The following is a 27,769-nucleotide window of genomic DNA, read 5'->3' on the forward strand; positions in this document are numbered from 1 at the left end:
GCACAGCACTCTCTAGAAAGGCCGGGCCCGAGTGACCTCGCTTCTATCTCGGTTTATTTGGGCGCCTCCCCGGGCACCCGGACACGATTCCCCCCAAGACAGAGAGCCATTCGAGGCACTTGGCAAAAGCTCCGGGAAGCCGGCGAGTCTTCTCCTCACTTTACAGATGAGGAAACCGAGGCACAGGGAAATGAGGGACCCGCCCAAGGTCACAGCTAGAAAGGGGGGCCCTCACGGGGTCTCCCCCGGACCCTCTCACCCAGAGACATCAAGGGAGACGTTGGCAGCGGGAACACCCAGGGGCCCCAGCAGCCCTCCAAACAAAGGGCACTGATGTGGGGCAGCTGCCACACAGATGTGTTCGAGGCCGCCTGCCGTGCCAAGAGGGAGCTGTCGTGGCCAGGAGTCCTGGCTCCCAGACGTTCTTGGTCCTCCGTTGGTGCCAGCGTGCCTTCCTCCCATTGGGTGGGGCTGTTCCTTCCCTCTGCCCAGGCGGTCTGCCCTGCTCCATCCACTCCGCAGCCCTGGGCCCCTCCCCAAGCTCTCCCTTCCCAAGCTCTCCCTCCTCAAGGCCAGACCCAGGCTTAAAGGTGATTGCAGAAGGTGCCGGGGGCTGGCAGGCAGGCCTGCTCTGGGGCAGCGCACCAGCTGAGGGGGCCGGGCTCATTCAGAAGAGACTGGGGGCGGTGCTCTGGGCAGAATTCTGTTCCTGGATGTACTTCAGGATGCCCAGCTCGTCCAGAGCTTCTGCCCGCACCTGCGGCTGGTCCTCCCGGGGGGCTGCCCTCAGCTCTGGGGCGCCCACCTTCGGGGGCAGGATCACAGGCTTCTTGGGGATGGCTGGCTTGGCAGGCACCCGCGGCCTGGCCCTGGGCAGGGCTTGGGGTCTGGGCTGTGACCCCAAGCTCAAGATCTTGTCCAAGTCTTCCACTCTGAAGAACAAAGGAGAGAGCGAGCTGGCAAGCAGATCCTGGCACCAGCAGTGCCCATCCCTCAGCAGGGCTGAGGTTGGCTGTGCCCATCCCAGAGGCCCAGCCCTGAGCCTGCTACCTTCTCCCAGACCCTGAGGCCAGATGGCTTCAAACTCACTCAAGCAGGTGCCCAGCGATCCTGAGGGGGAAGCCCCATCAACCAATCACTTCTTCAGTGCCAAGTGCTGTTAGATGACACAGACAAACAGAGACCCTGCCCCCAAGCGGCTCACATTCTGCAGGATGTAAACGGGGCTTAGGAGGGACAGAGGGTTCTGAGAGGGCATGGCCGGGGCAGAGCTGGCCCAGGAAAGGCATGCTGGGTAACAAGAGCAAGGGCCGAGTTCTGCCTCCCATCCCCTTTTGGAGATACAACAGCCCTGACACATCGGTGACAGGAGCACAGGCCACCAGCTCTGCTGGCCTCGGGCCCTCAGCTCGGCTGAGCCGGATGCCCCGGCCACCCCATCCTGGGGGCCAGTCAGGGGGTAGAGGACCGAGTCCGAGTGAGAAGAGTGATTGAGCCATCAGTCCCCAGGGGTGCCAGAGGCTGGGAGAGATGGGGCCCCCATTTTATAGAGGGAGGAGAGTGAGGCAGCCCCAGGCCAGTTCTAACCACAACACTCCCCTGCCTCTGGGAACATCCCTGAGAGACAGGAAATCTGAGAGCCCAGCCATGGGGAGGGGGCTCCAGGCCTGCTTAGGGCCAGCCTTGGGGCAGCTGCTGGCACCAAGGAACCCACTAACCCCTCCAACCCACAATGCTCCTCCCGCCCAAGTGCTGAAGCAGGGGACTCCTGACTAAGGGCAGCCCTTGTAGGTGCCAGAGCTCTACTGTAGGAGGCTCTCGCCTTGTGGGACAGGGTCTGCTGGGGGCCCTGGCAAAGCCTTTGGGCTCACCCAATAGTGGGACAGAGGGGGAGTTGGAGGGGGAGCCAGAGGACCCGGGTGTGAATTCTACCTGACACCTCCCCGTGTGACCTTGGGCAAGTCTCTTCCCCTTGGGCCTAGGTCCCTTGGGCTTCTCTTCCAGCTGAAGAGCCCCTCGAAGTACATACCCAAACAGGTCATCACTGATGTCCGTGCGTGTTGGGCCCAGTGTGGGCTCCTGGGGGCGCTCACAGGCAGCTGGCAGAAGCAAGGAATCTCCCAGGGAGACCTTTCCCCCTAGGTCAGGGTCATCAAACAACCTGAGGCCTAGAAGGAGAGGCAACCAACCAGTCACCACTTATGAAGCACCTACTGTGTGTGAAGCAATGAGCTCATTGCTGGCAGGGTTCAGGGACCCTGGGCACGGGGCTGAGAACGAGCCATCCTGGGCCCCAGGGGAGGGGGATTAGGGGGGAGAGATGCTCTTGGATGTCACTCAACTGTGTGTGCAGAAGAGCACGTGTGGATTTCTTCTGGGTGACTTGGAGGGCTTTTATTTTGGTGGGGGGATGATGGAGGGGGTGCTAGTGACACAAGAAGAATACCTGATGAATCTGGGCATAAGCCCACAGGGAAGAGTTGGCGATCTAGATTAAATTGGAAACAAACTAAAAAACGACCTCCGGGACCACACAGAGCAGATTCGTGACTCCCTCTGGGATTCCACCAGCCTCATTCATCCCCACCTGAACCCTGCTCTCTGGGCCCCAGTGCAGAGTGCTGGGCTGGAGGCAAGAAGACCCGAGTTCAAATGCAGTGCAGAGGCCCGCCTCAGGAAGCCGCTAGGAATCCCAGACCCTGTCCCAAGGATGTGGGTGTGAGATGTGCTGATCCACTGGGCTGCAGGGGGCCTGCCTGCTTGCTTGTGGGTGGGGCTGAGGCCGGGGAGTGAGTGGGAAGGAGAGAAGGGAGCGGTTCTGAGCTGAGCATGGAGGCCAGGGTGGCAAGGGAAGGAGGGTGACTCAAGGCCAGCTGGGGCCAGGCAAGGCAGGGAAGGAAGAGGGAGGGGCACGAAGGACCCCAGCTCTGCTTGAGGAGGGGGAGTCGAGGCTGCCTTGGCTGGAGCTCAGCCCAAACCTCTCCCTTGTCCGGGCACAACAACAGGGTCCTTCCCCCTTGGAGCTTAGGGGGAATAAGAATTACTGCAGAAAACTCGAACCCACAAGGATATCCCGTGGATGTGTGCCCCAGCAAGGCATCAGCCCAGGCCTCTGGAGAGAATCAGGGTGGGCTTCCAGGAGGAGGCAATCTTTGAACTGATCCAGGCTTCGCACAGCACTGTGAGGTACGCAAAGCACTTGGCAAATTCTCTCATTTGATCTTCACACATTGGCCAGTAGGTGCTACTATGATTTCCCCCATTTTCCAGAAAAGGAAACTGAGGCAGAAGGTAACTGACTTGCTTAGGGTCACAAACCACTAAGTGTCAGGGTCAGGTCTTCCTGACTCCAGGCCAAACTTCCCCTGAAGTTTTCTTTCCCAGACCCAGAACAGACAGAACGCCCAGGGTGCTGCCACTCACCGTCTCGGCTGGGACCCCAAGGAGCTGAGCTCGACTGCTGAGGTCTAAAGAGCTCATCTTCTTCATTTGCCTCGTCATCAAAGATGGTCAGCTTGGGCCTGCTCTCTTTGCCTGAGCCCAGAGGGGTTTCCTTGGGCCTGGCCTGGATGGGGGCAGCAGGTTTTTTGGGCTTCTTGGACCTGGGGAGGAAGAGGAGAGTAGCCTTCAGTGTCTGGATGCCATTCTGGAAGGAGGTCTGCAGTGGGGTGCCCCAGGGATCTGTGCTTGGCCCCTGTCCAGGGCTCTCCTGCCAGATCATGAGGAGCCCCAGAGGTGATGTCACCCCTCTCCACCCCCACTTTACAGAGGAGAAGACTGAGGCCCAAAGAAGAAGCGATGTGGTCTGTAGGCACAGGGCTAGCAGGGGGCAGGCCTTGGATTCACAGCCAAGGCCAGGATCTGGCCGTCCCTCACGTGCTGTGGCTGGAAGAGGCTGAGCCACGTGAGCGTCTCCACCCCCAATGCCCTCGGGAGTGAGCCCCCTTCCCCAGGCAGGGCTCCAGCTGGCAGGACCCAGGGCCCCAGCGGCCCTGAAGGGCCCCAGCAGCTGCCTGGACGTGAGCCAGCCTGGCGTGTTTTCCACACAGGGCCACCAAAGCCAGAATGTTCTCAAGGTCTGGATTTAGGAGGCCAGGAGAAAGGGAGCTGATGGACGGAGCCTGGCAGTGGGGGCGGGGTGCTATACCAGGGCCAAACCTGGTGACTCAGCTGGGGGCCCAGGGAGGGGCCTTGGCAACCATGGAGATGCCCCCCCACCACTGTCCAGGAGAAGGAACACTGACAAAGGAATAGGGCAGGGCAAGGGTGGGGGGCACTTTACCAAGACAAAGTGACAGGAGGAGGGGCCAGGGTGAGGAGGGGGGTGGAGGTGGTGCTGCCTCTGGACAGGCCAGGACAGGTGAGCCTGGGCCTTACCCAGTTAAGGTCTGCAGTGGCGTGCCCCAGGGATCTGTATCCACACCACTGGGCTGCATGTTTTTATCAACGGCCTGGCCACCCAACCTGCAGGTGACAAAAGCTGGGAGGAGCCACAAGCAGGCTTCCCATCAGGGATCAATCCAAGAGGGCAGAATGAAGTCGGCAGAGCCTGGACACCCTAGATCAGCCCCACAATGCCAGGGCCCCCCGGGAAGTCACAGGGGATAGGGAGGAGGAAATGGGTGGGGCTCACTGCCCACTCTGCATTTTAGTTACAAGGGGGGAGGGCACGGAGAGAAAACGGAGTTTTGTCAATGATTTTAAAAAGTTGATTGGGCTCAGTATAAAGTCCCAGAATCCCAGACTCTCTGAGTTGGACAGGTCCTTCAGAGGCACTGAGAATAACCTGTGTCCGACCCAGAATCCCTCACAAACGGTCATCTGTCCTCTGCCTGGTGACCTTCTGTAATGGGGAGGAGGGAGAAAACAGAGATGGGGCAGAGACAGAGAGAGAGGGAGAGGGAGGGAGACAGAGACAGACAGGGAGAGGGAGAGAGATAGAGACAGGGGCAGAGACAGAGACAGTGAGATAGAGAGACAGAGACAGAGAGATAGAGACAAAGAGGAGAAGAGACAGAGACAGAGACAAAGACAGAAAGCACAGACAGGCTGGGGCACAGACACAGGCAGCACAAGGAGACTGGGTAGTTCTCACTTTCCTCTGGCTGGACCTCGGAGTCCGCAGAGGGGAGGAGTCATGGCAGAGAAGGCTGGAAAGGAAGGCTAGCCCTGGATTTCAGAGGACCCAAAGCACCATTGGGGCCCTCGGTATCTATGTTACCCTTGTAGTTTCCATGGGGGAGGGGCCTGGTCAGCGCCAGGCCTTCGGTAGATCGTGGGGCAGTTACAGTGATCATGGGGGTGAGGGCACAGGGACACCGAGGGTGTTGGGAAGAGGAGCAGCCTGCAGGGGGAAGGCCTGAGGCCATTCTGGGCTAGAGTGGTCTCTGGGACATCCAGGGGGAGCTGTCCAACAGGTTAGCCACCAAGATGGGTCTGGAGCTCTGGAGAGAGGTAAGGGCTGGAGACATACACGGGAGTCATCTGTGTGGAAGGTATCTTGGAACCCAAAGGAGCTTCGGATACCATTAGGAAAAACTACAGAGAGAAATGAGAAGCAGCAGCGGGAAGAGCCCTGGGGGAGCCCCTCGGGTAGGGAGAGGAAGGAGGAGAGGGCAGCCATCTCAAAGCTCCTGAGGGAGGAGACAAAAGGCTTGAGACTGAGAAAAGGTCATCAGGTCTGACGCTAAAGAAATCTCTATGGCCTTGGAGAGGCTGCAAGTCTGATGGACAGTCAGCAGTGGTGACCCTGGGCCAGTCACTTAACTTGTCTAGGACCCAGTTTCCTCAGCTGTGAAATGAGGGTTGGATTCAACACATCAGTGCTACACCTGGGGCCAAAGCTGCCCAGGGGAGGGAGGGAGGGAGGATTTCAGGCAGACCCCAAGGGCAGGCCTGATTGCTATTAGCCAAGGTGGGCTGGGGCGGAGCCACCAGGCCCAGGCCTCTCCAGAGGAGGAAGGGCTGCTCTCCCAGCACAGAAGGTGGGTGCTCAGGCTGGCAGCTTCCCAGATGCCAGCAGCAGCTCTCGGGCTCCCCACCCTGGCCACAACGGGGATGGACAGCTGAGGTCTGAGGCACGGGCACAGCCCAGGTGGGGCAGCTCTCCCCAAGGGTGGGTACTGCCACTGACAGCAGCCTACCAGGGTTGGACCCTTGGCACAGATTAAAGGGAGGGATAAAATGGGCAAGGCTGTCTTCATCAGCACGAGGGGTTCCTGAGCACAGAGGGACCTTAGGCATCCATCCCAAACATTTAAAAGTTGTTTCAATATGTAATTGGGGAAAAAACTTTTATATATATATATATATATACACACATATATACATATATATATATATACACACACACATATGTGTATATGTATGTGTATGTGTGTGTATCCACTTAGACACACACACACACACACACAAACAGAAAACTGAGGCCTGCAGAAGGGAAGACACTGACCTAGTGTCACACAGGTCAAAAGTGGAAGAGTCAGAACCCAGGACTCTCTCCGCTGCCCTTGGACAACACTGAGAGCAGGTATGACTTGGGGGTGGCTGGTGCCTCAACCCCCAAAGGCTGCAGAAAATGCCACGCCCAGCACCTTAGAGGAGGCAGGGCCCCTGACTATTAGGAGGAATGGGAGCTTACCAGCTGAGCTGGGCATCTGGGTCAGGGAGAGGAGCCTGCCCTGGCAGTCAGGAGGCCTGCATCCTAGTCACCTGTGGCTTCTCAGTTTCCCCATCTGTAAATTGGGGGTGACGATCCCTCCCTTGCTTTCACACCGGGCCCCAGGGAGAGAAAGGGCAGGGGGGCATGTGGGAAACAGCACACATGGGAGGCATATGAAATGATGCAGAGGACAGTGACCTGGGGGGGGGGGGGGTCATGGTCCTGCCTCAGTCACCAGGTGAGGTACTTTGTGTGGGTCAGAGAAATGGAAGGCCATCGCTGCTCCTCCCCTCTGCTGCCTCCAGGCTCCTAGGATGAAGGGAGGGCCCCAGCTGGAGGGACCTCAGAGATCCTCTGCTCCGCCCCCTCCTCTTCACATTCCGCGTGAGGTGTCCCGACAGGGGAGGGGGCCGTGCCACTGAGCTCACCCCTCCCCCCCCAGACTTCTGGGCAACACAAAACTGGCCAGGTCGGAGGAGGGGACTCAGACAGCCACAGGCTGTGGAAGGAGCTGCTGAGTGGTTGTGGGTGTTTAGTTCAAATACCTGAAGATCAGCTTCAGAGAACAAAATGGGGGGCAATGGAGTGAAGCTCCCAGGATGCCTGTTGAGGCTGGGGAGAGGGGAAGCTCCCCACAAGCTGGCGCTGCCCAGGGGAGAAGGAGTGGCCTGGAGCAGGGCTGGGGGCTCCCCTCAAAGCCTACATGGCCTGCGACAAAGACATTCTGTGATTCTGGCTCTGGCTCCCACCTGTCACCTGGGGCAAATCCCTTCTCCTCTTGACACCTCAGTTTTCTCCCTCCAAAAATGGGGGGAAGGATGGACCCGAAGGATTCTGAGGGCCCCTCGAACAAGACACCCAGCAGCTTAGGGCCCAGAGTGCAGCTCTAGCCTCTTTGCAAGACACCAGGTGTTTACCTGGCATGCCATCTGGAACCGGCACACAGCCCTGCACACAGGAGATGCTTAATCTATGCTTCTGGAATGGAAATTGAAGTGACCTGACCCTGGTGACCCAAATGGGCAGCCCCTCCAAAGGGAGGCCAGTCACGCTAAGGGAAAGGCCCAGGGGCTGGGCTGGCTACCAGGCGGGCTCTTATGCCCCGTCCTGGGATGAGAAGGAAATCCAAGGGAACATTATCTGCACCCACAAAGTATTTTCCTACCCCAAAAAGGAGCAGCCCAAGTCTGGCTCCTTGAAAGGCAAGTCTCTGTTTTCTGTTGGATCCCTTACTGGGAACAAGAGACTAAGCTAAGGACAGACTTTTATCTCTATCAAAACAAGGCCAGAGGGGGAATGGCAGGGTCACAAGCAGCACTGGGGGCCACTGCTGACAAGATTTTCATTCCACTTTAGCCCTCCTCTGGCCCTGCCTGACCCTGACTACTCAAGAAATGGCTACAAGATGGAGGGAGGGCCACCAGCTTTAGCAATCAAGGGAAGGCTCAAGGAAGGCTGGGGGACCCTCAACAACCAGCCACCATCCAGAGGGAAAAGGGGGCCCAGAGAGGGCAAGCCACTGGCCCAGCAGCAGCCCGAGAACCCAGTATTATAAACTGGTCCTATAAACCAGTGTCAGGGATTTCAAGATACCAAGGAGGTGAGGCTGGTGTAGGACAAAGGTAAAGGCTAGAGCCTGGGCAAACATGGCTTTGCCAAAGCTGCCCTGCAGGATAGAGATGGTTACAAGGAGGGTGGGTGGGTGGAAGCATGGTAAGTGGACAACAGGGAGAGGGCAGAGTGGCCACAGGTTCGAGTTTGCTTGTAGTTTTCTGGCTACAAAGGGCCCAAATCAGAGTATAGGGAGGGTATCCCTGAGAGAAGGAAAGAGGAAGGGAGCTCCTGGCTGCTCTGAGTGAACCCCAGACCCAGAGGAAAGACATCCAGGTTTGACTGCCGAGCCCCTGCCAGGAACATCTAAAGGACTGTGGAAAACAGGGGAGGGACCCACAGCCTGGAGAAGAGCAAGGATCACCCTGACCATCAACAAAGGGAGAATGATCAGCAAACCAAAGATCAGGGAGCATGGTTGCAGTTCTTGTGGAAATTCTAGGACATTTCATGAAAGGGAAGGCAAAATAAAACGTAGGGATCCCATGAAGCCAGCCCGGGAAGACCCCAGGGAGCTGTTTGCTCCAGCGATGGGGCCACTAAAAGGGAAGATGAACATGGATGGCCAACCAAGATTTCTGCAAAGTGATTTGATAAAGGTCTCATGTTGTCCTTGTGGAAAAGATGGAGAGGAGAGAAGTCAGGGATGAAATGGAAAAGAAGGTACAAAAATTCCCTGAACATAGTCATTCCTTAACAATTAGAATTGGGCAGTGGAAGCATATGACTTTGTGAGACATCAAGAAACAATTAAGCAAAATCAAATGAACAAAAAAACAAAAACAAGAACATGTGATGTATCTCATTGGAAAAACAAGTGACTTGGAAAAAAGATTGAGCAGAAATAATTTTGGGGGGGGGAGAGGCAATGAGGGTTAAATGACTTGCCTAGGATCGATCACACAGCTAGTAAGTCTCAAGTGTCTGAGGCCACATTTGAACTCAAGTCCTCCTGAATCCAAGGCCAGTGCTTTATCCACTGCGCCACCTGGCGGCCCTCAAGCAGAAATAATTTAAGAGTTACTGGACAACCTGAAAGCCATGATCAAAAAAAGAGCCTACATAGCATCTTTCAAGAAATTATAGAGGAAAATTGCCCAATATCTTAGATCCAGAGGGTAAAATAGAATTCAAAAGATTCCACCAATCACCACCTGAAAAAGATCCCCAAATAAAAACTTCCAGAATATTGCAGCCAAATTCAGAGCTCCCAGGTCAAGGAGAAAGTATTACAAGCAGTCAGAAAGAAAGAATTCAAATATTGTGGAGCCACAGTCAGGATGACAAAAGATTTAGCAGTTTCCACATTAAAGGAGTGGAAGGCTTGGCATATGATATTCCAGAAGTTGAAGGAGCTAGGATAACAACCAAGAACAACCTATCCAGTGAAACTGAGTATAATCCTTCAGAGGAAAAAAAAAAAGGATATTTACTAAAATAGAGGACTTTCAAGAATTCCTGATAAAAAGAGTAGAGCTCAATAGAAAATCTGACATTCAAACACAAGGCTCAAGGAAAGCATAAAAAGGTAAATAGTAAAGAGAAATCATAAGGGATTCAGTAAGGTTTAAATATGTATATTCCTACATGGGAAGATGAGATGTAACTCTTAAGAACTTTATCAGTATTAGGGCAGCTAGAAGGAGTCTACAGAGACAGAGGATGGATGTGAGTCAGTTATAACAGGATGATCTCAAAAATAAATGACTAGGTGAGAAAGAGGGATGCACTGGGAGAAGGAACAAGGGAGAGGTAGAAAAGGGAAACTCTCACATAAGAGTGATGCAAGGAAGAGCTTTCATACTGGAGGAGAAAATAGGGAGTGTGGTGGTGACAAGCAATGCTTGGACCTCACTCTCATTGGAACTGATTCAAAGAGGGAAGAAGACTCAGTTGAGTATAGAAATTAATCTTATCCAATAGGAAAATAGGAAGGGAAGGAGATAAAACATAAGGGGAGGGGGGAAGGTGGGGAGAAGGAAAAGGACTACAAAAAGAAGAGTGGATTTAAGAGAGGCAGTGGTCAGAAGCAAAACAGACTTTTGATGAGGGACAGTATAAAAAGAGAGTAAAAGAGAAAAACCGAAGAAAATAGGTTGGAGGGGAATACATAGTAATCATTACTGTGAACATGAATGAGATGAGCTCAACCATAAAATGGAAGCAGATAGTAGAATGGATTAGAAGTCAGAATCCAAACAGTATGTTGTTTATAAGACACATGCTTGAAACAGAAAGGCACAAACAGAGTTAAAATAAAGGGCAGGAGCAGAATCTAATAAATTTCTGCTAAAATAAAAAAGGCAGTGAAGTGAGCAGAACCAGGAGAACATTGTACCCAGTAACAGCAACATTGTATGATCATCAACTATTATTGAGTTAGCTCTTCTCATCAATACAATGATCCAAGACAATTCCAGAGGACTCATGATGAAAAATTTTATTCCTCTTCAGAGAAGGAACTGATGATAGAGTGTGAATGTAGATAGAAGCATATTATTTTAGCTTTCTTGTGTGTGTTTTTTCTTTTGGTCTGTTTCTTCTCTCACAACATGACTAATATGGAAATATTTTTTACATGATTGCATGTATATAACCTATATCAAATTACTTATGGTCTTGGGGAAGGAGAAAATTTTCAAATAAATGTTAGGATTTACCTTTATGTGTAATTAGAAATAATGAAATACTATTTTAAAAAGCAGGGGTAGTGATTATGATAGAAAAACCAAAAGTAGAACTAATTAAGAGAAAATTAAAGAAACTACATTTTCCTAAAAAGTAGCATAGATAATGAATTAATATACAAAATTTTACACAAAGTTTCTCTGAAAAAGGCCTCCTTTCTCAAACATATTGGGAATGGAGTCAAGTTTATAAAAGTAAGAGTCATTCTTTAATTGATAAAGGGTTAAAGAATACGAAGAAGCAGTTTTCAGCTAAAAATCAAAGCTATCCATAGTCATATGAAAAAAATGCTCTAAATCACTATTGACGAGAGAAATGCAAAGTAAAGCAACTCTGAGGTACCACCTCAGAGTATTTGAAATGACAAATACGTCAAGGGATGTGGAAAAATAGGGACACCAATGAGCTGTTGGTGGAGTAGTGAAATGATCCAACCTTTCTGGAGAACAATTTGGAACTATGGCCAAAAGGCCATTGCTGTGCATACCCTTTGACCCAGCACTACCACTAAGTCTGTATTCCAAAGAGGCCGAGGGAAAGGGAAAAGGGACCCATAGGTACAAAAATATAGCAAGAAGCTCTTCGGCAAAGAATTGGAAATTGAGGGAATGCTCATCGATTGGAGAAAAGCTGAACAAATTGTGGTATAGGATCGTAAAGAAGTTGAATTCAGCTGTTTTTCAGTCATGTCTGGCTCTTCATGATCCCATTTGGGTTTTTGTTTTTGTTTTTTTTAGCAAAGATACTAATGTGGTTTGCCATTTCCTTCTCCAGCTCATTTGATGGATGAAAATCTGAGATAAACAGGGTGAAGTGACTTGCCCAGGGTCACACAGCTAGTAAGTGTCTGAGGCCAGATTTGAATTCAGGAAGAGGAGTCTTTCTGATTCCAAGCCCAATGCTCTATCCACTGCACAACCTAGCTACCACTGGTAAGGAAGGAGTATAGTACTATTTGTGGTATAAGAAATGAGGAGGGAGGTGGTTTCAGAAAAACAAGGCAAGAGCCCTAGGAAGTGATACAAAGTGAAGTGAGAAGAGCCAGGAGATGATTACAGTAACAGCAATGTTGTAACAACGATCAAATGTGCACAGTAACAGCAATGTGGCAATGATGAGCAGCCGTGAAAGGCTTGGCCACTCTGGGGACTCCAAGACAATTCAATTCCAAAGGACCCGTGACAAAAAATGTGAACCTGTACAGAGAAAGCTGAGAAACTCTGAATGCAAACTGAAGAATAATTTCTGTGCTTTTGGGGGGCCTTTTTCTGAGTTGTGGTTAATACAGAAATATGTTTGGCATGATTTGCCATGGATAACTGATATTCTGGGGGACAGAGAAGCAAATCCCTTTTGAAGAGGGGTAGGGTGAAAGAAGATAGATAATACAGTAAATATCATGGGGAAGGGAATAGGATGGAGGGAAACAGTTAACAATAGTAATCATGACAATTGATATTCTGTTGCCTTCTCAGCAGGTGGGAGATGGGAGGGGGGTGGATCTGGGACTCAAAATTTAAAGAATGCTAAAAATAAAAAATGCTTTTAGTTTTGAAAAGAAAAGGGGGAGAGATTGACAGTGTGTAAAGCTGCAGAGAGGTCAAGAAGGATGAGGATGAGAAAAGGCCACGAGATCTGGCCACCAAGAGACCACCGATGACCTTCATTTCAACATTAATAGAACTGGGGGGGTGCGGCCCAGCAAAGAGGAGGAGGACTCAGGGAGCACCTGCAGGATGCTCATGGGAAAGAGGCATAAGTCGCAGAGGCAGGAGCCGTGGGGATTGGCAGAGAACTGCCGAGAGGCCAGTTTACACCAGAGGGCAGGAACAGTGTGCAAGGCGCCTCCTCTGCAGGTGGCCAGCTTCCCCTCACTGGAAGGTGTTTAAGCAGAAGCTGGATGACTCCTTGTTGGGGTCTTGTACACAGATGGGTTGGGCTGGGGGCCTCCAAGAGTCTCTTACAGCTCTTTGAGCCTGGGTTCTTGATCCTGCAAGACCCTGAACATAGTAGGCGCTTAATAATGGCTTGGCCAATTGAACCTAGGCATTGGGCAGGTTTTCAAAGCCCCTCCCCTGCATCCTCCTGTCAGATCCTTGGCATCAAAGGCCTGTGGGGAAGGCAGGATGGGGCCGATTCTTTTCTCTATTTCCAGAACCTAAGCCTAGCTCCCAGAAGGAATCAAAATACTTGTTGAACCGAATTGAACTCAGGTCAGCAAAGTAGCTCAGAGGCAGAGTACCAGGCCTGGAGTCAGCAAGACCTGAGTTCAAATTCTGCCTCAGAAACGCACTAGCCATGTGACCCTGAGCAAGCCACTTAACTTGTGCCTCAGTGTCTTCATCTAAAAAATGAGGGGGTTGGAGTCCACTTATAAGATGCTTTTAACTCTAAATCTAGGCACCTATCAGAGTCAACTGTTCCCCCCAACCCCCCGTTTTACAGATGAGGAGAGCTGGTGAGCACTGAATTCTAGATTACAAGCCTCCTGCCCCACTGTCCTGTGCTCCATGGGGGGCCCAAAGTTAGGCTAGGCCATGCTGGGGTCCTTAGGAAACAGAGAAGAGCTCAACTGAGACAGGTTTGAAAAGAGAAAGAATGGAGATGGAAATGCAGGGAGTCCAAAGGAACAGGGAAGGGCCTTCCTGAGACAGTCACCCCAAATTCAGACTTAGAAATCACTGCCTGAGCTCCTGGAGCCTGCCCAAGGGCCGAGCAGGAGACACAAGGCAGGGCCATTACCAGAACTTAGTACTTGGGACTCCCAACCAGGCAGTGGGATAGAGACATACCGCATGATGCCCAGGGGGTCCAGCACCTCTTCCTCCTCCTCCTCCTCCTCCTCTTTCTCCTCTTCTCCCCGGTGGCTTAGGCTGCTGGGCAGGGGAACCTCACCCAATGTCTTGTCTGGCTCCTGGAAGAAGTCAAGGTCGTCCCCTGCTTCCCCATCAGCCTCATCCTTCTCCTGCTCTGGGGGACTCCTCCCAGGTAAATCAATGCCCCCAGAAGGCTTAGTTCCTAGGGCAAGAGACACAAGAGGGTAGGTGCAAGTCTTTGGGGTGGAAGGTATAAGCCTAGGCACTGGATTCAATTTTGCCAAGGGAATGGGCAAGGTATAGCAGGCCAAGGCACCAGGGGCCCAGTTTTCCTAATAGGTGAGGGAGGGCATGTGGAAATGAAGGGATTTAGAATGGGAAATAAAATTAAATTGCAAGGGGCAGCTAGGTGGTGCAGTGGATGGAGCACCGGCCCTGGATTCAGGAGGACCTGAGTTCAAATCCGGCCTCAGACACTTAACACTTACTAGCTGTTTGACCCTGGGCAAGTCACTTAACCCCAATTGCCTCACCAAAAAAAATTAAAAAATAAAATAAAATAAAATTGCATTGAAAACCACTCTGAGGTAGCAGCATCTCACCCCATCAACCTGGCAAACATCGTTAAAAGCATTACAGCCCAATGCTGTCAGTCCTGGGACAAACAGGTCCACTCAGTCATGGCTGGTTTGCCATGGCTGGCAAACTCGTGGAACCTTTTTGGAGAGGGATCTGCAGGTGCCCGGTCATAGTCACCCACACGAGCCCCATTTTGTCCTAGCCAGTTCACTGCTGGGAACCCCCTGCACAAGTGGCCTCTGAACTTTCCTGGCTCCCTCATTCCCAGCTTCTGCTGAAGGCTTTTCCTGCTCCCTCTCAGCTGCCAGTGCCCTCCTCTCTGAGGGGACCCTCCACCCCCTCTGCAAACCTCTTGTGTGATTTATATGCAATAAATGAATGTGAGCTTTTAGAGGATAGAGACTGTTCAGCATGGCACACAGTAAGCACTTGATAAATGCTCTATCTGGTCTACCACATCCATATCTCTGCCATCCACCCACCCACCCATCCATCCATCCATCCATCCATCCATCCATCCCCCCTCTCTCTTCTCTTTCTCTCTGTTGTTTACTCCATTAGACTGAGCTTCTTCAGGTTTGGGACTGCGTCTCTTGCTTTTCCTCATATCCCAAGTGTTTAGCACAGTGCCTGGCACACAGTAAGCACCTGATAAATGCCTATTGAGTGATCAGGGAGGAAAGAGAGAGCTGTCTTCACAAAAGTGTTTCTAGCAGCATTTTGTGTCATTGCCCAAAAGTGGAAACCACCTTGACATCTGAAACAAGACAGGGAAGCGCTTAGCGTACTGGGCTCCTCCCACAGCGAGGACCAAAGTGCAGTGAAGATCAGGAAGCGTGGGGAGAACCGAGAGACTTGGAGAGATCTCTAGGAAATAACGAGGAAAAGCTGAGCCAGAGCCTTTGCCTGATGGCAAGCTCCCTGGTGCTTGGCAAGGGACCTGGTAACTTTCAGACTCATAGAAATTCAGCTGGAAAGAACCCGAAAGAATGACCCTAGAACTTTCAGGAGCTCTGGATTAGGAAGCAGGAGGACTGGCTCTGCCTCACCGTGAGACGTCAGGTAGCAGCTGTCCCTGCTCTGGGCCAACATTCTGTGTTCTGTGTTCCAACACCCCTCCTAGCTCTGACCTTCTCTGTTCTCTGTTCTAAGGCCCCTCCCAGTCCTAACCTCTGGTTTATGTTCTTTGGGTTTTCCCAAACTTGATATTCCCTGTTCTACATTCTAAGGGCCCTCTCAGCTCTGACACCCTAGAGACCTATTTAGATCCAGCCCAGAGACCTCAGCTAACAATGCCCACACGTCCAGAAGTCAAGATGGCTAATGTAGCTGAGAATGGAACACCTGGCCACTCACCTAAGAATTCCAGGAGCTCGGGGCTGGTCGCCAACTCCCCATCTTTTGCGATCTGACGCATGATGTCATTGAACATGGCTCTCCGTTCCCGTATGTCAGACTCCCCAACAAACAGGATTTTTCTGGGGAGCAGGGGAAGGGCAGCCTGTGGATATCGGCTCGTCAGCTTCTGATAGAACTCCTCAATCTCACTGTATTTTTTGGAAACCTGGAATGAGATGGACACGTGCTGATGCGGCCACAAAGGCAGCCCAAGGGCAGAGGTCATCCAGTGAGAGGGGAGCAAAGAGGGGCTTGGGGGCTGCCTCTGAGGGGCACCAGCGGCTTTTAGCCTGGAAAGCTCTGGTGTGTCCCAAGGGTGTGGAGATGTGTCACAAGCCACTGCTAGTGATTTGTGTGGGTACCAAGAACAGTCCCAGGAGGAAACCCTTACTGAGGAGTACGGAGCCCCAGGGACCAGCTAGTCCATCCTGTGCCCTTCCCAGAACCTACAACTCTCTTGGTAATCCTGTCTCTGCTTGAAGACCTCTGGGGAGGGGAAGCTCACTCCCCTAGTCCATCCACTGTTACTGAGGCAACAAGCATTTATTAAGTACCTAACTGTGCCCCAGTGAGCTGGTAGACAGGTCTCCTAGTTAGCAAGGTCTTCCTGATATTAAGCCTAGATTGGCTTGTCATAGCTCCTGAGTGCCCCCTGGTTCTGCCCTCAAGGGGCAGAAAGAACAAGTCTAATCCCCACTCCGGTACTGAAAATGTGGCTCTAAATTGCTTTTAGCATTTATCTTTATTTTAATTTTATTTGGGGGGGGCAGGGCAATGAGGGTTAAGTGACTTGCCCAGGGTCACACAGCTAGTAAAAGTTAAGTGTCTGAGGCCGGATTTGAACTCAGGTCCTCCTGACTCCAGGGCTGGTGCTCTATCCACTGCGCCACCTAGCTGCCCCTTCAAAATGGTTTTTGACATTCATTTAAAAAAATATTGAATCCCAAATTCTCTCCTACTCTTCCCAGTTGTTGAGAAGACAATTTGATATAGGTTATACATCTGCAATCATGCAAAATGTATTTCCGTATTAGTCATGTTGTGAAAGAAAAGACAGACCCCCCCCCCACCCTTGCATGTATTGTTGAAAATAGCTAGCTATGCCATTCACAATCATCCTACAATGTTGCTGTTATCTTATACAATGTCATGGTGGTTCTGCTCACTTCACTCTGTCATCAGTTCATTTAAGTCTTTCCAGGTTTTTCTGAGAGCATTTTGTTTGTCATTTCTCATAGTACAATATTATTCCATTGCAATCATATACCATAACTTGTTTAGCCATTTCCCAGTTGATGGACACCCCGTCAATTTCTTTTTTGTTTTATGGCTTTTTTTTTTTGGTGAGGCAATTGGGGTTAAGTGACTTGCCCAGGGTCACACAGCTAGTAAAAGTTAAGTGTCTGAGGCCGGATTTGAACTCAGGTCCTCCTGACTCCAGGGCTGGTGCTCTATCCACTGCGCCACCTAGCTGCCCCTTCAAAATGGTTTTTGACATTCATTTAAAAAAATATTGAATCCCAAATTCTCTCCTACTCTTCCCAGTTGTTGAGAAGACAATTTGATATAGGTTATACATCTGCAATCATGCAAAATGTATTTCCGTATTAGTCATGTTGTGAAAGAAAAGACAGACCCCCCCCCACCCTTGCATGTATTGTTGAAAATAGCTAGCTATGCCATTCACAATCATCCTACAATGTTGCTGTTATCTTATACAATGTCATGGTGGTTCTGCTCACTTCACTCTGTCATCAGTTCATTTAAGTCTTTCCAGGTTTTTCTGAGAGCATTTTGTTTGTCATTTCTCATAGTACAATATTATTCCATTGCAATCATATACCATAACTTGTTTAGCCATTTCCCAGTTGATGGACACCCCGTCAATTTCTTTTTTGTTTTATGGCTTTTTTTTTTTGGTGAGGCAATTGGGGTTAAGTGACTTGCCCAGGGTCACACAGCTAGTACGTGTCAAGTGTCTGAGGCCAGATTTGAACTCAGGTACTCCTGACTCCAGGACCAGTGCTCTATCCACTGCACCATCTAGCTGCCCCTACCCCCTCAATTTCTAATTCTTTGACACTACTAAAAGAGTTGCTATAAATATTTTTGTACATATGGGTCCTTTTTCTTTTTGTTTTTTATCTCTTTGGGATACAGACATAGTAGTGGTATTGCTTGGTCAAAGGGTATGCATGGTTTTATAGCCCTCTGGGCATAGTTCCAAATTGTTTTACAGAATAGTTGAATCTGTTCACAACTCCACCAACAATTCATTAGTGGCTCAATTTTCCCATATCCCCTACAACATTTGTCATTTTCCTTTTTTTTTGCCAAATTAATCAATCCCATAGATATGGGGTGGTACCTCAGAATTGGTTTAATTTGCATTTCTTTGATCGATAGTGACTTAGAGCTTTTTGTCCAATGACTATGGATAACTCTGATTACTTACTCTGAAATCTTCCTGTTCATATGTTTTGACCATTTATCAATTGGCAAATGATTCTAATTTTTATAAAATTTGACTCAGTTCTTATATATTTGAGAAATGAGGCCTTTATTAGAGAAACTTGATGAAAATATTTTTACAGTTATGATTACTAACCATTTTGCCCTCCATCCTATTTCCCCTCTTTATCCTACTTTCTTTCTCCTTTCACCCTGTCCATCCTCAAAAGTGTTTTTTTGTTGTTTTTTTGCGGGGCAATAGGGACTAAGTGACTTGCCCAGGGTCACACAGCTAGTACGTGTCAAGTGTCTGAGGCCAGATTTGAACTCAGGTACTCCGGAATCCAGGGCTGACGCTTTATCCACTGCGCCACCTAGCTGCCCCCATCCTCAAAAGTGTTTTGCTCCCAACCCCCCTCCCTTCTATTAGCCCCCTCCCTTTCCCCTCCTACTTTTCTGTAGGGTAAGACAGATTTTTATAATGAACTGAGTGTGTATGTTATTCTTTGAGCCAATTTCAGTGAGAATAAGGTTCAAGCACTTCTCTCAACCTTTCTCATTTTTCCCTTCACTGTAAAAGCTCCTTTGCACCTCTTATGTGAAATAACTTACCCCATTCTACCACTCCCTTTCTTCTCCCAAAACATCCCTCTCTCATCCCTTAATTTTTTCCCCTTTTTATCATCCCATCACATTCAACTCACATCTGTGTCCTCTGTCAATGTGGAGGTCTTCTAACTGCCCTAATGATGAGAAAGTTCTTAGGAGTTACAAGTATCATCTTCCCATATGGGAATGTGAACAGTTTAACCTTATTGAATCCCTCTTTCCCATTTATCTTTTTGTGCTTCTCTTGATTCTTGTATTTGACAGTCAAATTTTCTATAAAACTCTGGTCTTTTTATCAGGAATACTTGAAAGTCCTTTATTTCATTGAATAGCCATTCTCTCTCCCCCACCCCGCACAAGGATTAGACTTAGCTTTTGTAATTTATGACTGTAATTCTAATTTCTTTCCCTTCCAGAATATCTTCCAAACCCTCCAATCCTTTAACATAGAAGCTGCTAAATCTTGTGTTATGCTGACTGTGGTTCCACAATATTGGAATTGTTTCTTTCTGGCTGCTTGCAATATTTTCTTTTTATTTAGCTATATTCTTGGGAGTTTTCATTTTGGGATCTCTTTTAGGAAATGAATAATGGATTCTTTTGATCTTCATTTTACCCTGTGGTTCTAGAAAATCAGGGTAGTTTTCTTTATAATTTCTTGAAAGATACTGCATAGGCTCTTTTTTGATCATAGCCCAATAATTTCAGGTAGTCCAATAATTCTTAAATTATCTCTCCTTGTTCTATTATCCAGATCAGTTGTTTTTCCAACAAGCTATTTCACATTTTCTTCTATTTTTTTTCATTATTTTGACTTTGTCTCATTGTTTCTTGAAGTCTCATGAAGTCATTAGCTTTCAGTTGCCCAATTCCAAATTTCAAGGAATTATTTTCTTCAGTGAGCTTTTGTATCTCCTTTACATTTGGCCAATTCTACTTTTTAATTTATTTTTTTTTTAATTTTTTTTTAACAGGGCAATGAGGGTTAAATGACTTGCCCATGGTCACACAGCTAGTGTCAAGTGTCTGAGCCTGGATTTGAACTCGGGTACACCTGAATTCAGGTCCAGTGCTTTATCCACTACGCCATCTAGCTGTCCCCCAATTCTACTTTTTAAGGAAATCTTCTCTTCAGTGAATTTTTGTGCCTCTTTTGCCATTTGGCCTATTCTGGTTTTTAAGGTGTTATTTTCTTCAGAATTTTTTTATGTCTCCTTTACCAAGCTATTGACTCTCTTTTCATAATTTTCTTGTATCACTCTCATTTCTTTCCCCAGTGTTTCCTCTTCCACTACTATTTGATTTTAAAAATCCTTTTGCAGTGCTCCCAGGAATTCTGTTTGAGCCTAAGACCAATTCACATTTTTCTTTGAGGCTTTGGATCTTTTTACTTTGTGCTTCGATCCTCCCTGTCACCATAGTAATTTTCTATAATCAAATTCTTTTTTGTTGTTGTTCATTTTCCCTGCCTATTTCTTGACTTGTAGCTTTATATTAAAATTGGACTCTGCTCCTGGCTGCAGGTGACACTGTGGTAAGTTTCAGGTGTTTTGTACACCTATTTTCAGATCTAGTTCTGAGGGTCTGTAAGCTTTCAGTTCTTCAAAGGTGGTCTTATCTAAGAAGAGATGTGTTGCAATTTGGCAGAAACTAGGTATAGACTGAAATCTTACACCATATACCAAGATAAGATCAAAATGTAGTGGATAAGGGGCAGCTAGGTGGTGCAGTGGATAGAGCATCGCCCCTGGAGTCAGGAGTACCTGAGTTCAAATCCGGCCTCAGACATTTAATACTTACTAGCTGTGTGACCTTGGGCAAGTCACTTAACCCCAATTGCCTCACTGAAAAAAAAATGCAGTGGATAGAGCACGGGCCCTGGATTCAGGAGGACCTGAGTTCAAATTCGGCCTCAGACACTTGATACTTAACTTGCTGTGTGACCTTGGGCAAGTCACTTAACCCCAACTGCCTCACACACACACACAAAAAGATAAGATCAAAATGGGTACCTGATTCAGACATAAAGGGTGATAACATAAGCAAATTAGGAGAGCAAGTTTACCTGTCAGATGTATGGAGAATGGAAGAATTTATGACTAAACAAGGGATGGAGACCATTGTGAGAAATAAAATGGATAATTTTGATTATATTAAAGTAAAAAGGTTTTGTACAAAGCTAATGCAACCAAGATTGGAAAGAAAACTAGGAAGCAATTTTTACAGCAAATATCTCTGATAAAGGACTTGTTTCTCAAATATATAGGGAACTGTGTCAAAACTTGTAAGAATACAAGTCATTCCCCAGTTGATACATGGTCAAAGGATATGAACCGCAGTTTTCAAACAAAGTAATCAAAGCTACCTCTAGTCATAAAAATACTTTAAATTGCTATTGATTAGAGAAATACAAATTCAAACAACTCTGAGGTACCACCTCACATCTATCAGATGGGCTAATATGACAGGAAAGGAAAATGACAAATGCTGGAGGAGATGTGGGAAAATTAAGATACTAATGAATAATTGGTGGAGTTGTGAACTGATTCAACCATTCTGGGGATCAATTTGGAATAATGCCAAAAGGAGTATAAAACATATCCAGCAATACCACTACTAGGTCAATATCCCAAAGAGATTTTTTTAAAAGGGGGGGGGGGGCGGGCGAAGGACCTATTTGTAAAAAAACCAAAAACCCCAATATTAATATCAGTTCTTTTTGTGGTGGCAAAAATAATTGAAAATTGAGGGGATGTTTATTATTTGCAGAATGACTGAACAAGTTGTCTTATATGATTGTAATGGAAAAACCTAGAAAGACTTACACGAACTGATGCAGTCAAATAAGCAGAATCAACATTGTATATAGTAACAGCAGCATTGTGTGATAATCAACTACGAATGACTTAGCTCTTCTCAGTAATACAATGATCCAAGAGAATTCCAAAGGACTCATGATGAAAGATGCTCTCCACATCCAGAGAAAAAACTATAGTCTGAATGCAAATGGAAGGATACTATTTTTCACTTTATTTTTTTTGTGTTTTTCGTTTTATGGCCTATGTTTTCTTTCACAACACAACTAATATGGAAATGTTTTACATGACTACACATGTATAACCTATATCAAATTATTTGCCTTCTCAAGTAAAAAAGTGAAAGAGAGAGGAAGGAGGGAGAGAATTTGGAACTCAATATTTCATTTTTTTTCCAATTTAAATTTTTTTTCTAAAGAGGAATTATTATTTTTTTATTTAATGCCTTGGGGGTAGATCAAATTAACATCATCTACCCAATAGCAAGATATTTAAAAGCAGAAGTGTATGCCTAAAACATGACAAAAAGTAAAAATTATATATGTGTGTATGAATATTTATATTATTTATATGTGTGTGTGTGTACATTAGAAATGGACCAAGATTTCATGTTTAATCCAGACATGATGAAAACTCCATCTGAAAGCATCTGGCCTACCATACAGCCTATGCTAAATATTTGGCCCAGTGCAAATGGCTCCTGATTTTTCATCTGTCTTGCTAAAACCGACTGGATTGTTAGACTGGGAGGTGGAAAGTCCAGAGCCTCAGAAAGGGCATGGTGCTACTCCATAGGGTCACAGACTTGGATATTATGCCTTGTGCTGTAAAGTCAGGGAACTCAATATTTCTAAAGTGAATGTTAAAACTGTCTTTACATGCAATTGAGGAAAAATTCTTTTAAAAATTTGAGTTCCGAGAACTTGTGTATGAGTCTTTGTAGAAGACATTGGAGAAGCCCAAGAACAGTCACATGTCTCCTGAGGGCCTCCAAGTGGGTGGCTGATTAACTGCAGAACTCCAAAAGGCCCAGGCTGAGCTGCTGAGCTCCCCAGGCCCGGCGCCACCCAGGCCCGCATGCCCTGAACTATGAGGATCCCCAAGTGTGATGGCACAGCATGAAGAACCCAGGCTTGGGAATGTGGAGCTCGGGACTCTTGCTCCAACTCCAGGGCTTTGAAGCTGAGAGGCTTTGGGGGAGTCGTTTTGTCCCACTTTAATTGCCTCCCATGAAGCCACTTGGGTAGGCAGTGTGGGGCAGTAGAAGGAGCCCTGGGATTTTGATCTGAAGGAGACTTGACTCTTCTTTTGATTCTTCCCCTCTCTGGACCTCAGTATCTTCCTCTGTAAAATGGGACCAGGCGATGTCCAAAACCCCTCCTCGTTCTAATCAATTCTACAGGCCTGATAATTCCCCTGGACCTCAGTTTTCCTACATGTAAAGTAGGCCAGTAATTTCTTTCCTGCTTTCTTCATGTGCTCATAGAATTAAAACTAAAAGCATCCTGAGAGGTCCTCTTATGCCATCCTCTCATTTGTAAAATGTGGAAACTGAGGCCCAGGGAGATACATTTGCCTGTCCAAGGGTCTGCAGGCAGTAAGTGGCCATGTGAGTATTTGAACCCAGGCTACTTGGCTCTGTCTCCTCCTTTCTTTTCCTTTACTGAGCTGCGGGGGAGGGGGGGGGGGTGCCCCGGCAGTGAGAGAAGGGATGTGACTGACTAAACAGAAGGTCACACAACTGAATGTGTTGGATTTCCTGAGGCTGCTCAGCAAGGCTAATGTTCGGAATGAATGTGGTCGGGTGCAGACAGAGCAGGGCTGGCCTGAGAGACAGGAGTCATGGGATTCGAGGTCTACTTTCTGACACTTCTTAGCTGTGGGACCTCAGGAGAGTCCAGCCTCAGTTTCTTCTTCTGTAAAATGGGAGTGTTAGTCCTTCCAGGGGGGAGGCAGAAGACAGCACCAGTGGGGACCTTTACGTGGGCTCTGGCATGGTTGGCAGTACCAGGGAGGCCAGGGGGCACCCCATGTGCCAATGGGATGGACACTTCGGACCACAACTTGCTGTGTCTGAGGTTTGGGGGATGTGATGGTCCCCACTGCACTGCTCCTGGACCTTGGCCCCAGTCACTGCTCAGCTGCAAGCCCAGCTGGTGAGTGTGTTCCAGGGATGCTGAGCTGACTCGACCTTGGAGGCTCATGTAGCCACAGGGAAATTCCTCCCGGATAGACAGGACATAAGCTGCTTGAATGCTGAGGTCCTGGTGCCACCTATGGGCAGCCCGGGTTGCTTCGAGGTCCCAGAGCCCAAGCACCAGTTCTAAAACAAAGGTGCCCACATCCCCTCCTGTGCTGGCCCAGGGAGCTGGGCAGCTTGCTTATGTTTGCTTGTGCTCATTCTCTCTGTCTCTGTCTCTCTCTGGCTTGCTCTCTGGCTCGCACTCGCTCGCTCTCTCTCTCTCTTTCTCTCTCTCACACACACACACACACACACACACACACACTACCCCTCTGGCCTCCTGGTTGGAAAGAGCCCCGAGCTTCAGTTCTCTGTATGGATCTCCAGCATCAAACAGAGAACCCAGCACACAGCAGGCGCTTAATTGATGCTTGCCCGGTTGAATAGACAGATGAATGGGGGCCCTCATCACGTCTCATCTGAATTAGGACAGCAGGTTCTCAGCACTGACTGGGAGGTGTCCCAGAGAGCCCCTGGGATCATGGAGTGAGAGCTGAAGTAGACTCCCCCTGACAGCACGGACAAGCATCCTCCAGCCTCTGCCCAAAGCCCGGAGGAGAGCCTGCCTCAGAAAGGGGGCTCATATGTCCCCCTGCCTGAGCCAGGCCCACTGCCCACAGCAGCACCAGGATGTGCACTCACCATGAACTGGACAATGTCATCTGCTCTGTGTTTGGCCGACTTGAAGGCCGGTAGCCAGGTCACCACCACAATCTGGTATTCGACATGGCCGGACATCATCTTCCCCCGGACCTCCTGGTAGGTGGGGACGGAGAGGTCCAGGCCAGTGTGAGTGTTCTGAACTTGCCTACAGAGGAAGGAGAAGGACAGGAGATGGGGGAAGGGCAGCAGGTGAGGGATCCCAAGACAACAGGGTAGAGGGGCACACACCTGCCTGAGAGTCAGTCAGTTGGTCAGTCAGCAAACACTTATTTAGCACTTCCTGTGGGCCAGATTCTGGAGAAGGGATGCTTCTCCCTTCTGCCCTCAGGGAGCTCTGCATAGGGAGGGGAGAGGGGAGGCCTGGGGAGCTCGCTCTCTGTGTCCCATCCCACTTGCCTCCGCTCGGCCGCTCAGGCAGGTAGGGACTACATCTATGTCCTGATTCTTCGGGTGAAGCAATGGAGGCTGAGGAGGCCCGGGATCACAGAGCTGGCAAATGTCTGGGGCAGATTTAGAACTCTGCTCTTCTGACTCTTAGTCCCAACACTTACCTGGAGAGCCAGCCAGTTGATGGGACAGGGTCAGTGACAGCTCTGAGCTGATACACCCACTTGACAATCCAGCCTGGGAAAAAACTCACTTCCAGATGGTGGAGGCTCTCCTCTCTGCTCAGACGTGCCCCAAGTCCTGGAGGGGACAAGCACTTCATGCTGCCCACTGATTCCCAAGAGCTCACAAGGTGCTCTGGCAGATGAAATACGTCTGCCCTTTTCTCCATGGGACCATTCGCCAAGGAGGGGGCAAGGAGTCCCGAGGTTTGGGACGCTCAGGGACAGGCTCCTCTCCTAATCTCCAGACTTCCCCAGCAGCCTTCTCACCCTGATGTATCTGCCCCTGAAGTGCCTACACCTGTCTGCACCTGCCTAGGAAGGAGGGATGCTTCCTTGCCTCCCTGAGGAGCCAGCCCATCATGCTCCAGGCCCCCTTTGTTCCCCGCCACCTCATTGCAGTGACACACAGCTGCCTGATTCCCTGATGCCATTCTGAAGCTAGACCCCTCTGGGTGGTGATAAACAGCTTGGTTTCATTCCTCAAGGAGTGGCCTCTCTCCACCCCATCACAGCCTCCTCATCCCAGTGATTCTGAAGCCCTGGCTGCCATTTTTCAGTGCCTGTTCCTCCCCACCCCATTATTGACATCCTTCTTAACTTACCCTCCCCCAACTTTCCCTTCTAAAGCTACACACTGACCCCTTCCCCTGCACCTGCCCTTTCTCACTCTCTGTGTCTGTGTCTATGTCTCCTCTGTCTCTCTGTCTCTGTCTCTGTCTCTCTCCCCTCTGGTTCTCTCCCTACCTGTGTGACTGCTCCATCTCAGGCCCCTTTGCTCTGTCTTCATCCAGGTCACATCCCCCAGGGGTCTGTCCTGGGTCCTCTTCTCCCTCTACCTTTACAACATCTCTCCTAGACACCCTTTCCTCTCCCTCACAACATTTGGAGCCTGCCCCCCTGCAGTCCTTTCCCTCTCCACTCCATCCTCCCCTCAGCTGTCCAGGTGATGTCCCTGAAGTGCACTGACCATGTCCCCGTGCCTTCAGTAAAGGCCAGGGGCTGCCTGTTCCCTCCAGGATCAAACATCAATCCTGTTGGGCTTTTAAAGCCTTCCTGACGCCCTCCTGCCTTTTCAGTCTCCTCACAACTTCTCCGTGACCAGTGCCTCTGGCCTCTCGGCCCATCTTTACACAAGACACTCCAGCACCCCCTGACTCTGGCCATTTTCACTGCCTGTGCCCCAAGGCCTGGACTTCTCCCCTCCTCATCCCTGCTTCCTTCTGGTCCGGTGACGACCCTACAGGAAGCCAATCTGTGGGTTCTCTCCAATTGATCTTGCCTCTCTCGTTTGGACAAGATGTTAGCATGGTGTCCCCATGGTGGTCTGGAGAGCAGAGACCTTGTCTTTATGCCTGGCATACAGTAGGTGCTTGATTGGAGAGTTCCTCCTGGGGCCTACATTTTGAGGAAGTGCTCAGGGACAGCCCTCTCCTTTCTCTGCCCATGCCTCTGCCTCTGTTTTTTGGGGTTTTTTTAAGTGAGGCAATTGGGGTTAAGTGACTTGCCCAGGATCACACAGCTAGTAAGTGTTAAGTGTCTGAAGCCAAATTTGAACTCAGGTAGTCCTGACTCCAGGGCGGGTGCTCTATCCACTGTACCACCTAGCTGCCCCTGCCTCTGTTTTTGTCTCTGTCTCTCTCAGCCTCTGTCTTTTTCTCTCTATCTCTGTCTCTCTGTTTCTGCCTCTATCTTTCTGTCTCTCTGCCTCTGTCCATCTCATCTGGGTCTCTCCCCAGCCTCCCTAGCTTGACTGTCAACATCAGTGTGCCCATCCAAGCCAACCCTGCAGACCCTTTCCTGAGCTGAGAGGTGGCAGGCAGGGCAGACTCCTGGTTTCCCCACAATAGGGAGGCTCAGGCTTCCAGGCAGGAGTTCTGGGTTCCCCTGACTTGCTGTGTCCCTCTGGGAAGGCCCCTTTCCTGGTCCTCAGTTCTCTCCTCTGTAAAATGTGTGTGTGTATGTAAACATAAAGAAGGGGAGCAAAAGGGAAAATGAAGCAAAGGAGGAGACCCAAAGGCCTGGACCCGAGAGCATCTCCCTGCTCCCCCAGCCCCACACACGAAGTTCCCAGGAGAGGCCGGGTAATGCAAGTGGCCTCCCCATTTCACAGGCCAGGACACTGAGGCGGCCTCAGAATGCAGGGCACTCTCCTTCCGACCAGGACAGAGTCGGACGGGCTGCGGCTGGGGCGGGGGGGCTCTCTGGGCCTGAGTTCCCGCCCCCGGGGAAGTGGGGGGGGGATCCTGCCTAGTGCTGGCCCCGGTGGGAGACAGGACCAAGGGCGCGGGGATAACACGCGTCCCTCGTGGGGAGAACTCAGGTCAGGGGCCCGGTGAAGGGCCCCCGGGGCGGACGGCCGGACCCCCGCAGCTCCAGAAGACTTGGTCCCCGCCCCGCCCCCCGCCCCGAGGGCTCACCTGCTGGCCACGAGCACGGAGGGCCCCGGCTGCATGTTCCGCTCTGCCCACGTCACAGTCACGGGATGGAAGCCGCCAGCCCTCCAGCCCCACTCCCGAGCGTTTCGGGGAGCTCCTCGGCGGGCCCCCTCTTCCTCCTCTACTTCTTCCTCCTCTTCCTCCTCCTCCTCCTCCTCTCCTTCCTCCTCCTTCCCTTCCTTCCCTTCT

At 49.6% G+C, this 27,769-nt stretch overlaps 1 protein-coding gene across 1 annotated transcript; it reads right to left on the reverse strand.

Moving 5' to 3' along the window:
• Positions 1 to 42: 42 nt before the first annotated feature.
• Positions 43 to 27,769, reverse strand: HS1BP3 (HCLS1 binding protein 3). Its single transcript, XM_043980164.1, has 7 exons — positions 27,563 to 27,769; positions 24,514 to 24,679; positions 15,712 to 15,919; positions 13,753 to 13,978; positions 3,424 to 3,602; positions 2,030 to 2,168; positions 43 to 932 (listed from the first exon to the last, which is right to left on the reverse strand). Exons 1-7 carry the CDS (start codon positions 27,595 to 27,597, stop codon positions 668 to 670), a joined length of 1,218 nt encoding a protein of 405 aa, XP_043836099.1. The 5' UTR covers positions 27,598 to 27,769; the 3' UTR covers positions 43 to 667.

The sequence above is a fragment of the Dromiciops gliroides genome, chromosome 2 (assembly GCF_019393635.1).
Source record: "Dromiciops gliroides isolate mDroGli1 chromosome 2, mDroGli1.pri, whole genome shotgun sequence".
Classification (NCBI taxonomy): Eukaryota; Metazoa; Chordata; class Mammalia; order Microbiotheria; family Microbiotheriidae; genus Dromiciops; species Dromiciops gliroides.